Genomic DNA, 14,036 nt, shown 5'->3' on the forward strand with positions numbered 1-14,036 from the left:
ACGATAGGGGGACAAATAAATATACATTTATTTTCAATAATATAATTATAAAAAGCGGTATAAATTTCCTAATTTATAAATTATTATCAGTCTATATTTCATATTAGTTTTTAAAAATACTACGATATCTTAATAACTAAAACAGTTTATTTTGTCGATATATAAAATTTATGGTTTTTTACATTTTTATATATCTTTACTATTTCATTAACTTAAAATAATGTTGTGGGTTCTGTTTATATATATATATATATATATATATATATATATATATATATATATATATATATATATATATATATATATATATATATATATATATATATATATATATATATATATATATATATATATATATATATATATTTCATAATGGACAAAACTTGGCGGCACTCTGGTGACACTGGCGTGATGGATTTATCTCTCCCCTGGCAACCCTCGGCCCGTTCGCGCGCGTCATGAGCTCGTGCCCCGTAATTGTATAAATAACCATGTAAGCAACTTCATTTCACAATAAAATACTACTGCAGCGGTTCAATCTGTGTCTAATTGTCACCCGTCATCATCCCGTCGCCGTGTCAATAAATGTCATTATATTGTTTTAATAAACTATTTTTTTTTTAATACAAGCAAAACTCAAAGTTAAAATATTTTTCATATTGAATTTCGATGAAATATCGAGTTGCGATTATACCATATAGCCTTTGTCGCTATTTTTACCGAATTATTTAGACGGGTCTACCATTTTATTTGATATTAACGAATGTAAATTATCATAATTGTATATACTTAAACCATGAAATCATATAATGCTATAGGTATTTTTGTCAATTTGTAATTTATTTTAAATATTTAGTTGATATAATTAATCTCTAGTAGCTTTCATTTTAAGATTTATTATCTATGTGGGATTTTCTCTAAAAATTTAGTGGGCCATGTATCTTTAATACGTTTGTAAATAAAGCAAGAATAATCTCAGCTTTACGTTACAATTATTTATATTTTAAATTGACCAATGGTTCACATTAATTCACAAGACACTTAAAACTAGAAGGTTTTGAATTTTTGATGGCTCGATTTATTATTGAAATCTTATGGAGTTCCAGTAGGCTAATATTTTAATCTCATAGCTACCTATTGAAATTTTAAATCTAAAAATCTACCTGGAATTGTTTGTTTTTTTTTCAATTTTTATCGTTTCTAAGAGGTCAAAATTACTGATTATTATGCTTATCACAGAGCTATTTTTTTTACCTTTTTTTATCTTACGGATTAATATAAAGTGGCATGAATTAAAATCGGTAGGTACATAGCAACTCCTCTGATAAAAATATAGCTAATCAATTGCAAATTTTCATAAAAAGCAACACTATCCCATTTGGAAATTCAGCTAAATACATTATCATGACCTTGGACAGCAAATTGCGGTGGAAAGAACATATAAAAAAGAAAAAAGAAGAATTTGAAATAAAATATATAAAGTTATATTGGCTTAAGGGAAAAAATTCTAAGCTATCAATATACAACAAAATTAAGATATACAATTAAATCTTAAAACCAGTTTTGGTCTACGGCATACAACTCTGAAGATAAGGTAAACAGTGCCACATTAGATTTATAAAAAAAATTCAAAATAAAGTTTACGAAACATTGTGAATGTTTGTGATGGAGACATACATCGTGACCTAGGTATCGAAGACGTCGCCAGTGCTATAAAACGTTTCGTTGCTGAAAATTAAAAGATGCTGCAACAGCAGGTCAACATCGAGGCCGCAAACTCCTCAATGTGGAGAACTTTAAAAAGACGGCTGAAATAAGCTCTCCGAACTGGTCTAGTTGTCATTGCTAGAACTCATTTGTATTAGTGATTGTGTAGTGTAGAACAGAAAACTTTTGGACGAAAATAAGTAAACATAGTGTTTAAAACATAAATTATTAAATATAGAGTAAAATTAATTGTTAGGCATAAAAATCTGATTTTGATAAAAAAAAATTTGCACTTTTATTATGTGCGCTCTTCTAATGAGCTTTTATCACCGAATCGTAAGAAATATTCATGAAAATAATTAATTAAATAGTTTTTCCAAAATATATTTTTTATATGTTTATAAGAATAGTGCCATTGCCAAATTTTATTCAGTATGACTAGATATTTTTATTTCGATACACTTTTGTTGGCAACATTGCTCGTTACTGCGAGTTGCTCGTACGCGCACGCCGGTGGCGACAGTGCGGTGTCGGCGGCCTCGAAGGTAGGACGGGGTTTGCGGCGAACGGCGCTCCAGACAGCGCATAAACATGGCAATGCAGCCGCATAGCAAGAAGCGCGTCTGCTACTATTACGACAGTGAGTTGATTGGCACTTTTCATTTTTTTTGATAACAAAGCGTCGCGAATTTTTTCTGACGTGCCGACCCCGGTCTTCGCTTTTTCGACGAAACCTCTTTGCGGCGCGTTTTCAGGCTCTATTTTGCCGGGGGGCGCTGCGCCCGTTCGCTCGTATTTGTACGAAGCCGGCGGGGCCCGCGAAACGGTTCGAACCGATTCGAGGCTCCGAAGGCGACTTCTCTTCGAACGACTGGAGAGCGCCTGTAGCCGCGCCGATCGCGCGCCGCGCCAGGGGTTCAAAACCATTTTTGGATATCGTGCGCCAAGATTTCGAATTCATTTGTGCAACATTTTTGCTATCCACGCATACGATTATGTCGCGTTATATATTTTCCATTGCTAATTTGCGTCTAAACGTGATGAAAAATGTATGTATAGCCTTTAATACGATTGACGGCGCTCGTCGTTCGCGGGTGTCGAACCACTTACGGTGGCGTCGGCAGCGCACGCGGCGAAGTCGACCGACGATTTGTCGGCTAGACGGTAGCAAAACGTGCGCCGACTGATTCATTGCACTTCTTTATCAACAATTAATCGAACTTGCTGATGTAGTTGTTTTTGCGCACTGAGAAATTGCATTTTTTTTGTTTTTCGCATTATAACATGACGTTAATTTCTATGATAATTTTAATTAATAAATTTATTGGCTTTGTATTAATTTTACATATGAAGCATTTTTCCTATTTACGTCGTCGGTATATATTTTTTTTTAATTTAAAACTTGCAATTGGCTAGGAAAATTAATTTGGCTCAAACTAACGAGGACTAAAATCAAGAACAAAGCGAATTCTCGCAGAAATGAAAAACCCAACACTAATTCAAAAACGCAATGAAGACGTGGGCCAAATTCTAATGATCGAGTTTTAATTAAGGCTATTAAAATTTGTAAAAAAAATCTGAAATCTGAAAATTTTGAGATTTTAATTTTTCGAAAAAAAAAAATACTTTACACATGTACATGCTCTAACACATGTACATGCTCTAACTACAGTAGTCAATCTCATTGTTACTAGATCAGTAGAACATATCAAAGTGATGTAATTAATTTAACTCAAATATATTTTTTTTAAAAAGGATCTACTTAGTATAAAGCCTTGGACTTGCCAAAAATCTATTTTGTATAAAAATAAATATATGTAGTATAAATAAATTATTATTCACTGAGAAATAAGAACAAAAACAATTAACGGATCCTGAAAATAACCATAACTTAGGAATTCGAAATAAAACTTTTCCGAAATGCTAAAATTAAAGTAAACAATTTAATCAAAATGCCTTTCCTTGCATTGATATCAAATTCTTAGAATCCTTTTTTAATATCACAGGCGTCAGCCCAATGCGTTACAACGGGGGTAACAATAATTGGCACTTATGAGAGTAAGCATTGTGACAATACGAAATACAAAGTCTGGGACATTATTTTAATAATTATTTTAATAATTATAAACTATTATAGCTTCTAATTACTGGATGTCATTGTGCAATATAAGCTGTTTTTTTATAGTGTTTTTTTCATAAATAAAAATCGATTCCACTGCAGGAATCAAACCCACAGTTCTAGATTATCACAATTCAATCCTTTATGAATTATTTTATAATTTTATCCTTTCCTTTCGATCATTTTGAATAAGACTATTTGCAAGATATAACATACAACATCCGTAATTGTTAAAATTTCATCTAAGAATATAAGTGTTATAAGAGTTAAGTAAAGTCTTTTAAAATCAGTATATTTAGTAAAATAAATTGTTTGTTTTTGCCTATTGACTCAATTTTTCTCATAATGTCATGTCTAATTAACTTATATTAGGAAATACGGCAGTAGTCCAAATAAATTTATCAAACTTTTAGAATATATTTCCTTAAATTAATCTCAACTGCAACCTAACAGTTTCTCTCCATGAAACGAATTATCTTCACAAACACCTCCTTGGAAATTATTATTTAATTAACAGAATAAAATAAATTTATTCAAAACTCAGATTGGAAATCAATATATGAGCCGTTTGTTTTTGAAAGTGGTATAAGTCCATTTATTCATACATTGAGATATTTAAGGGTTTGCATTTGAATCAACCTAAAAGTATTGGCAAACAATCAATTCAGGTAATTCTTCTTACAACTATAAACATGTCAGATTTTATCATGCAATTATAATTAACCCCTTCATGCCTGAAATATTTTTCAAAAGTTGTTCAAAAAACCGATATTATTTTCTTCTCTTTTTTTTGGTAAATAGTATATTCAACAACTAAAATAAAAAGTAACCTTTTTTTAATAACATTTATTCGGCAACGCGTTTTTTATAATAAAAAAATAAAATTTAACAATAGAAATAATGATTAAGAATAATGATTAATACATAATCATTGAAAATCGAAAATCCTGTACGTGTGCAGGACCCATCCATAAAGGGTTGTTTTCTTCAACGGTATGCGTTTCAAAAAACGATTTCTTTTATTGTTTTAAATTAAAGTATATAATCACATGAACTAAAAAAATTAACTCTTGAAAGTTATCAAAGTAAAAAAATTAATATTTTATGATTTAAAATATAAATATTCGTTTATTTTATGCAGATCCCAGGTTGAGAAACGCTGTTCTTAAAGGAATACCCAAAATAATGAAAATTATATTATTATATATTATAGATTCGTATTTTTACCATGTATAGGCTGTCCCCCACATATGTGTGAGCGCCCGGGAAGCGGTTAATAAAAATGCTAAAAGAAATAAACGAGTATTTAGCTTCAAATGGACTTATACCACTTTCAATAATAAGAGATTATTAAAAAAATGAACTAGCAATTTTTAATTTATATTTTATTTGAAGTTGGTTTTTCTAAATTATTTTTAATCTAAAAAATAATAATTAAAATGAAGACATGTAACAAAACAAATAATCGAGTTTATTAACTAATATTAACAAACTTCGTTCATATTTCAATCTTATTTCTCCTTTATACTTAGCATAGTGAAGTAATTATGGTGAAAATGAGTTATGAAAGGTAGTAAACTGATCAATTATGATTATTACGAATAGACTTATTTCACTTCCAACAAAAAACATTCAACTTTTTTTGATTCATTTATGTGGATATTGTGTAACATTGATTGCGATTATAAATATAAAAAGGATATTATTATCTAACTGAAATTACCATTAACTCATTTTTTCTCCAAAAATGAACTTATACCACTTTAAAAAGAACGGTTTATATAACAGATTGCAAATAATTTAAAAAGTCCAGAAAATATAATAAAAAAATACACATTTATGTACCTGTGGTACAAAAGGACTGTAGAACTATGAAATGTTTCAAAATTTCTTTATATATTTATCTCAAAATGAAACTTGAGTAATTACTGTTAAGTGTATAAAATTGAATGTAACTAGCAATAAAAATATTAGCATATCTACACACAATTACTATTTTCTTAGAATTTTAATATCTCAATGTTTTGCCAGATTTGTGAAATGTCTTGATCTTTGCCCTTTGTTCCTAAAAATAAGCAAAAACAAGAAGTAAAAAATATAATCGCCGACGATAGATAATTATCTTAGTAAATCTCCATAATCTCATGGCTCCAACCCTGATTCGGTTTTACATTTTTAACTTTATCTTTTCAGGCGACATCGGGAACTATTATTATGGGCAAGGTCATCCCATGAAACCGCACCGTATTCGCATGACTCATAATTTACTTTTGAATTATGGATTGTATAGAAAAATGGAGATATATGTAAGTATTGTCTATGTAGATTTTTTCAAGTCTACTATCATCATTTTCTTAATGAAAACATCTCAATTTCAGCGTCCACACAAGGCGACCGCCGACGAGATGACCAAATTCCATTCCGACGATTATATACGGTTTTTGAGATCCATTAGACCGGATAACATGTCGGAGTACAATAAGCAGATGCAGCGCTGTTAGTTTCGCATTATTGTTAACGGTATTTCGTTTTTTAATTGTGTTTAATTGTTTTTTTTTTAATTCAGTTAACGTCGGTGAGGATTGCCCAGTCTTTGACGGTCTATATGAGTTTTGTCAGCTTTCTGCTGGTGGTTCTGTGGCTGCAGCGGTTAAACTCAACAAACAGGTAAGCTTTAATCAAAACCCTTTGGCTGCTACGATGTTTTTAAAAATTCTCACACATTCATTGGTTTTTCCTATGTTATTATAGTTCATAAATTCATTCAAAAACTTGATACCATTGTCATATTAATAGAGTAACAAGTTCACAAATTAATCTACCTTTTTGAGTATCATTATGTCAATAACGATATTTTTTAGCATTTATTTTATACAATGACGAACAACGATATATCGTTGATTAGTAGTCAAAGGGTTAAATTTATTAGCAATTTCACTTTTTTTTAAAATTACATTTTTTAATTCAAATTTGATAGTTATTCTTATCACAGTTAATCGAAAATATCAAGAAATATATACAACTATTTCCTCTGTGATTAACATCTGTCGTAACTACCAAAGTTCATTAAAAAATGTTGCGATGAAATAAATATTTATAGATTTACTTTTAATTCTTACCTGCTTCAAATAAGAGTCAAGAAATAGTTAACAATTTTTATTGCAATATATTGCTAAAGTACTATACTAAATAAAATTACAATATTTTTATCAATAAGTATTATGCAATTATTTTCAAAGAATAATTTTTTGTCATACACATTGTTCTAAATTAAATATACAATTATTGTCATTCCAGTTCTTAGAAAACGTTGACTAATATAATTGTCATATTTTAGGCATCAGAAATCTGCATAAATTGGGGCGGTGGATTGCATCACGCTAAGAAATCCGAAGCTTCTGGTTTCTGCTACGTCAACGACATCGTGCTCGGTATTCTTGAGCTGTTGAAATATCACCAACGCGTATTGTACATTGACATCGACGTTCATCATGGTGACGGAGTAGAAGAAGCGTTTTACACCACAGATCGTGTGATGACAGTTTCTTTCCACAAATATGGAGAATACTTCCCCGGAACTGGTATATATAGATTTTTTTACCTTTTTATATTATATTATTTAATACAAATTCATACTTTTTTTTATTTGCTAAATAGGTGATTTGCGAGATATTGGAGCAGGAAAAGGCAAATATTATGCTGTTAACATTCCTCTTCGCGATGGCATGGACGACGAGTCTTACGAGTCTATATTCGTTCCGATAATCTCGAAAGTCATGGAAACGTTCCAGCCGTCTGCTGTTGTCTTGCAATGCGGAGCTGATTCTTTAACTGGTATTGATTTATAATTTAATTCATTTTCTTTTTGAGTCTTTCAGTTATAAAATTGTTTTGTTTTTAGGCGATCGACTTGGATGTTTCAATTTAACCGTCAAAGGACATGGGCGATGCGTCGAGCTGGTAAAGAAGTTCGGTCTGCCGTTTTTGCTGGTTGGAGGAGGCGGCTACACAATCAGAAACGTTTCACGGTGCTGGACTTATGAGACTTCAGTTGCTCTCGGTTGCGAGATTGCAAACGAACTGCCCTACAACGATTACTTTGAATACTTTGGTCCAGACTTCAAACTGCACATCAGCCCTAGTAACATGTCGAATCAGAACACTCCTGAATACTTAGAGAAGATAAAAACTAGACTGTTTGAAAATCTGAGAATGCTGCCGCACGCTCCCGGCGTTCAGGTGCAGGTGATACCCGAAGATGCCGTCAACGATGAATCGGACGATGAAGATAAAGTCGATAAAGACGATAGGTTGCCGCAAAGTGAAAAGGTATTATTTATAAATAATTAATCAATATATTTAAAAAAAGTTTTTATTAAAAGTTGGAATATTTTTTAAAGGATAAGCGAATTGCTCCCGATAATGAATTGAGCGACTCTGAAGACGAAGCTGGTGCTGGAGGCGTCGCCGGAGTCGGGGGCGGCGGAAGGAGAGATAATCGTTCTTATAAAACGGGTGCACCGCGTAAACGACCACGTCTCGATAAACAAGAAGCTACTTCTGCTATTAATAATGTCAAGGATGAGATTAAAAGTAAGATAAACAACGATTTTTTATTTAAACAAGATTACTAATTTAGTGGATTTATTTTTAGGTGAAGATGCCAAGGAAGATATGAAGGTCAGCAGCACAGACGACGGTAAAAAAGATCCAGCGTCCAATCCATGATGGTCGCGATAAAGTAAATAGTGATAGCTCTTCACATATTATTAAATCACAAACTGGACATTTGTTTCGGCCGTCGACGAAATGAATTACTAATAAGTAGTTACTTTTGAATAATTCAAAAAAGAGTGGTTGTGTACGTACATAATGTGAATTAAAGTACTTTTTAACCACGTGCTGCTGTGGTGAATATTGGGACATATTTTAGAATCCAATGTCAATTTTATCATATGTATAAAAAATATATATTTTCGATTTAGATCATCATTCAAAATATTAAATGTATTAATCTCATTCTAGGCGTGAATGTCATTTGCCTTTCATCATCCTTCTATGTAAATTTTAAACAGGCAACAATACCTTTTGTCGACGATAATAAAATATACTGTTAGTAAGAAGATTTTTATATAAAAATTTAAATCATCCCACTGCAGTCTCGAGAGGGGAGTTAATATGACTACATAAATAGTAAGATAACTAGATTTATTTGTTATCACGATTTATAAGTGCTGTGTGAATATTTAATATCTGTGTTTATAATAAGATATCGTATTTCTGACATTAGTTAAAAAGAATGTACTAGATAAAGAGAAATAAACTATTATCAAGTAACGAGAAGTGAGATATTCGAGGCGATATTTTTGTAATGGGAATCTTAATTGTAATCAAATTGTTTTTTAGGGGTTTGTCATATAACAGGATAATCTCGCCTAGATTGATTGAAGCACAATTTCTTTATCTAAGTCAAACATAAGCGAAATACAGTTCTGCCGGTAATGTGGCCATTTTTGTTTCAATGTACAAATTAAACTTTTAATTTGCTTTTATTGACAGATCTCAACGTTTATTTATTATTGTAATGTACTATTATAATGTAAGTAGGTCATATTTTTTTAAAATGGACTTGCGAAACGTGTGCTTGATTGATTCGTTTGATGTGCAAGTCGTATTTTTCAAAACGAGTTACTTGTATTATCAAATAATAATAAAAATATCTGTAATTCCATGAATGTAATATCGATAATGTTTTTATTAAATGTGTTTACAGAATTTTTATATTTTATTTTTATAACGTACAATGATTGTATCTTCCCTATTTTTGTGTTTTTAATAGTAAAGTTTAGCTCATTTTATTTTTCAAATTTTATATTTGTTTTTGATGATTCTGACATTCTTATTATTGTATTGGGAAATTAGAAAACATTTTTGGTTGAATGGTTGAACATTGTTTAAGGTTTTTTTTGACGAATCAATGTATATATAAAATACATATGTATGTAATATACAAGTAATAAACTACAATTTTGTATGGAATCATTTTTTATCGTTTTCCTCATCATTGACTTGTGTGGCAACATGTTTTCTATGTACTGATGATATCTCTCACTTTTTCCCGGCATACAGAGAGCCAGTTGGACATTTGTTTGGTCAGTAAATCTTTTTGGGATTTTCATATGCAGCTGCCAGTGATTAGCCCATGATTTTCAAAGATTGATTTTCGCTGTCCAGTGTCTGGATCATTCCTCCAACATTTTGAAGGTATCGATTATTTATTGGTTTAAATCTCAATTTCAATAGATCAAATTGTACACTGATGCCAAAGAAAAAACTTCGGGCCAGACCCAGTCAACGCACTTCCTAGACCAAAAGCCAGCTGATATTTGGTTATATTTTAAGGGTAACTGTATTATGTATTATGATCTTCAAAATGGAAAGCTAGACATCTATTAACTCATTTTTTTTAAAGGTAATGGTGTAAATAATGTGGAAAATTGTAATAACATCAGAAGAAAAACATAATTGATTTAATAAACAAAACTTTCTTGAAAAAAATATGAGAAAACTTTTGCAACGAACCAATATTAACCTTTACAAACTAAATTTTATTTATTAATTATTTGCTTGACTTTCTAGCAGTAGTACTGTTAACAATTCGTTTATATTGTATATTGATAATTAATACAGCATAAATTTAGAATACATAAACGTCAACCAATATACCAATGCTTAGACGGAATAGGCGGTGCTTATTAAAACAATATTTACATTGATAGTTTTGTCAAGTATCTTATACCTAATTATTAAAATTGTTTGTGTATTTAATATACTGAATCTACCATTATCTACAAAACCATCTACCTGCTGATAGTGTGCTTTTACTTTTTGAGCGGGAGATCCAATTGTTTTTCTTTAGTAAATGAACTGTGTAAGTTAAATGGTCTCTTTAACCATGTTATTTGTTGAAATGTGTGTGTTCATTATATCCGTACTTTACCTAAAATTAACAATGACTGCATCCACTGCGGGTTTTAGACTGCATTCACACTGGGTATTAGCGTTTCCTATGTGTATAGATTGACAGATATTAATTTATTACTGGATGCTATGACAGTTTACTTGCAAGTTATAATTCAAGCACTTCTATTGATGCTCATCGTTCTTTATTAAGTAATACTGTAATTTTTAGTTATTCATCTTTATAAATTATGGCACATAATATATATTGCAAAGCATTTCCTGTTTTAAACGAATTTATTATAGAAATGATTTTTGAGTATTTATCAAAGCAAATCATGAATTAAGCAAAAAAACTTCAAATCTTATCTTTGTGGCTAATATCTTCAGAATTTATGATGTTTTAAATAAAAAAACTTAAAAAATCTAAATATTATATTTTATCATATAATATACAGAAAATATTCATTATATCACAATTGTTTAAAAGCAATACGCTCGTCAGTCTAACAAGCCATTTTCGATTAATAGTTTTTTTAAGCAAACTATAAATGAACTAATAACTATTGTTTGTTATTCAGGCAACACCATTGAATCCAATGATAACACCGACTCCAAACTTCTTCCCGATTTCTCATCCAGCAGAGGTCCGCCTAAATAACTAATAGGATTTGTAAATATTCTCGAGTTATCGAAGAAGATAAACTGCGGTCTGAGTATTATCGGCCTTCTCGGTAGAATAAATTTCTCTTCCGAATCTGAAACTGAAACCAACATTATCCACTATAATCGACATAATCCAAAATTATGATATATATTACCGGATGGCTGAGGTGAGTTCTCTTTAGATTTCTCTTCGTCTAACACAATAAGCCGTTCCTGTTTTTAAAATTAATTTTTAAATAAAAGTTTTCAATTCAATAGTGTGCGAGGAATCATATGTATTGAAGCAAATAAAGTAAGAGTATTCCCACCTTTTTATTTCTTTTTTAGTATCAACACACAAGCAAAGATATATTTACAATATTAGGATAATGAAAAGGTGGAGATAAATAGAGATAAATGACTATTTCGTTATTAAGCATTAGTTGCGAGGAGTTCGTTGGAGTCATGTTCATCGATTTTGTACGGCAGAGGCGTCGTAAATGTCGGTGGCCCTCTTGCGATTTTTCGCTGCCTCTGCGTGACCTGTCATATTAGAAACCAAACGTAGAACGCACACATTAGTTACAAACAATAACACGTTAATCTAATCTAAAAATATGTTTTCGATAAGTAGATTTAACTTTCTTACCTTGATTTGTTAAGAATAGATAGAGAAAGTACAGTATTTGACATCACATTGAGAGGCAGTGGAGATTCATGCTTTGATTATATGTTACTCTGCTATAAATATGTATATAATAATAAATAGGTATTTGTGTAAAGCAAAGGACAAGGAAAATCTTTTTCTATTTTATTTTATAATAAATAAACATAGTATAAAGTACATAGTAAATTGATCGCAATGCTTAGGAATGCAAATATAGATTGCTTCAAGTACGTGCAGTGCTTCAATGTATACATTGATATAATTTTAGGGAAATGTAAAGCGTGTTTTTTAATGTTACATTGCATTCCCAATAACAGTTTTTTTTTAAATATTGTGAACCTCAAGTTTTTTTATTTTATTGCTTCTTTGATAATCTTATGTTCATGTGTTTTGGAAAAAATCACCATTTTCTAATGAAGTGTTGTATAACGTTTAGAATCAACATCAGTCATGTCTATTTTTTAACGGTACTATTTATTTATCTATAAGACTACTATTTGATTTGGTTGTCAACATTATTGTTTTCTATTGTGGTTCTGTCAAAATAAGACAAATCCAGTGGAGTTAATTTTATTTTTAGAGAAATACATAAGTTAACATCAAATGCAGTCATATCCAAAGCTAGAATTCAAATAAATCTTTTTTACATATGTCCATGGATTTAGACGTTATATATTTATTATCATTATTATATGACTCAGTTCCTAGAAAGTTTTAAATTTAAATATTTGTGTAAATCAATTGCTTTTTCAATATACATTTTAATATTTTATGCATCGTCGAATTTAAAAATATTTTTGATATAAACTAAATTAAATATATTATATATACAGAGTGGTCTACAATTTATACTGATTTTCAATTAACAAGTAATTTTATATCTCATGTATGTACTTTGAAGAATACCTTAATTTGATGTAGTTTTTATTTTTCTTTGGCTTTAAAGTAAGAGAGATATTACTATTTAAAAATCTGCATTTGGCATCATGTGTGTATAATAATTATATTAGTATTTACAATTATATGTAGGCTCATATTTTTCGAGTCAGAATTTTTAAACGGTTGTGGTCAGAATTTATATTAAAAAGTCAGAATACATCGGTCAGAATATAGCGGCCGCCAGAATAAATATTAGATGGTTAGATTTTAAATTGGACTATGCAGAATTTATATTAAAGGTAAGAATTTTTTTGACAGAATAATTTTCTCAGTTGGCAATAGTGTTATCTAAGGTGACCAGAAAATTTCTAAAATAAATAATTTTATAATAATAAATTTCTAAAAAAAAAAGGTTCTAAAATAAATAATTTATTGCCAATTTATATTTATAAAAGTTATAATATTTTTTTCAATTCACATGATCGTCCTATATTTTAATTTTGGTCATTCTATATTTTGATTCTGACCGTATGTTATTTTTGTTCTAACCATTTGATATTAATTCTGACCCTAAATAATATAATTATGACCATTCATTATTTTAATTCTGATTGTCCTATGTTTTTATTCTGACTGTATGCTATTTTTATTCTAACCATTTGATATTTATTTTGACCCGGAATAATATAATTATGACCAGGCTGTTATTAAAATTCTAACCAGGATTTGATTTTTATTCAGACCAAAAGTTAATTTAAATTCTGACCATTTAATTTGTTGCCTTTTATGTATGAATATTTATAAATTTAGATCATTGACAATCAGTGACTAGATCTGGATATTTTACAGGGGGCATCTCACATGCTTTATTGTATAAAAAAATCTTAAAAGTCACATATTGGTTAATTACAAGCAAACAATCATAGATTTATACATAAAGTACATAAGCGAAAATTGGCAACATGCACAAACATCAGATGTCATCTTGGAACCTATTGTACGTAAGTTTCCCAAAGTCGAGTTTGTCTAGGGCGTGTTCTTTGATAGGTATGAACAGTC

The 14,036-nt window shown here is 30.0% G+C and overlaps 2 protein-coding genes across 6 annotated transcripts in view; one reads left to right on the forward strand and one right to left on the reverse strand.

Moving 5' to 3' along the window:
- The first annotated feature begins 2,228 nt into the window (after nucleotides 1-2,228).
- HDAC1 (histone deacetylase 1) lies at nucleotides 2,229-9,865 on the forward strand. Its single transcript, XM_088195514.1, has 9 exons — nucleotides 2,229-2,347; nucleotides 6,020-6,132; nucleotides 6,205-6,322; nucleotides 6,393-6,493; nucleotides 7,164-7,407; nucleotides 7,484-7,660; nucleotides 7,728-8,155; nucleotides 8,227-8,419; nucleotides 8,481-9,865. Exons 1-9 carry the CDS (start codon nucleotides 2,299-2,301, stop codon nucleotides 8,552-8,554), a joined length of 1,497 nt encoding a protein of 498 aa, XP_088051640.1. The 5' UTR covers nucleotides 2,229-2,298; the 3' UTR covers nucleotides 8,555-9,865.
- Nucleotides 9,866-11,208: 1,343 nt separating this feature from the next.
- The window catches only part of axo (axotactin), a 35,816-nt gene continuing 32,988 nt past the window's right edge, over nucleotides 11,209-14,036 (reverse strand). Inside the window, exons 27-28 of one of the 5 annotated variants that reach the window (XM_088195516.1) lie at nucleotides 11,608-11,665; nucleotides 11,209-11,544 (exon numbers count right to left, since the gene is read on the reverse strand). In XM_088195516.1, coding sequence (XP_088051642.1) covers nucleotides 11,360-11,544; nucleotides 11,608-11,665 — 243 coding nt within the window. In that variant the 3' untranslated portion in view covers nucleotides 11,209-11,359. Of the gene's footprint in view, nucleotides 11,551-11,607; nucleotides 11,666-11,745; nucleotides 11,975-12,080; nucleotides 12,173-14,036 lie in introns of those variants that run through there. The other 4 variants (XM_088195515.1, XR_015811116.1, XR_015811115.1 and 1 more) reach the window with 4 other exon arrangements.

The sequence above is a fragment of the Plectrocnemia conspersa genome, unplaced genomic scaffold (genome assembly GCF_051122295.1).
Source record: "Plectrocnemia conspersa isolate PC_06_02 unplaced genomic scaffold, ASM5112229v1 ptg000010l, whole genome shotgun sequence".
Classification (NCBI taxonomy): domain Eukaryota; kingdom Metazoa; phylum Arthropoda; class Insecta; order Trichoptera; family Polycentropodidae; genus Plectrocnemia; species Plectrocnemia conspersa.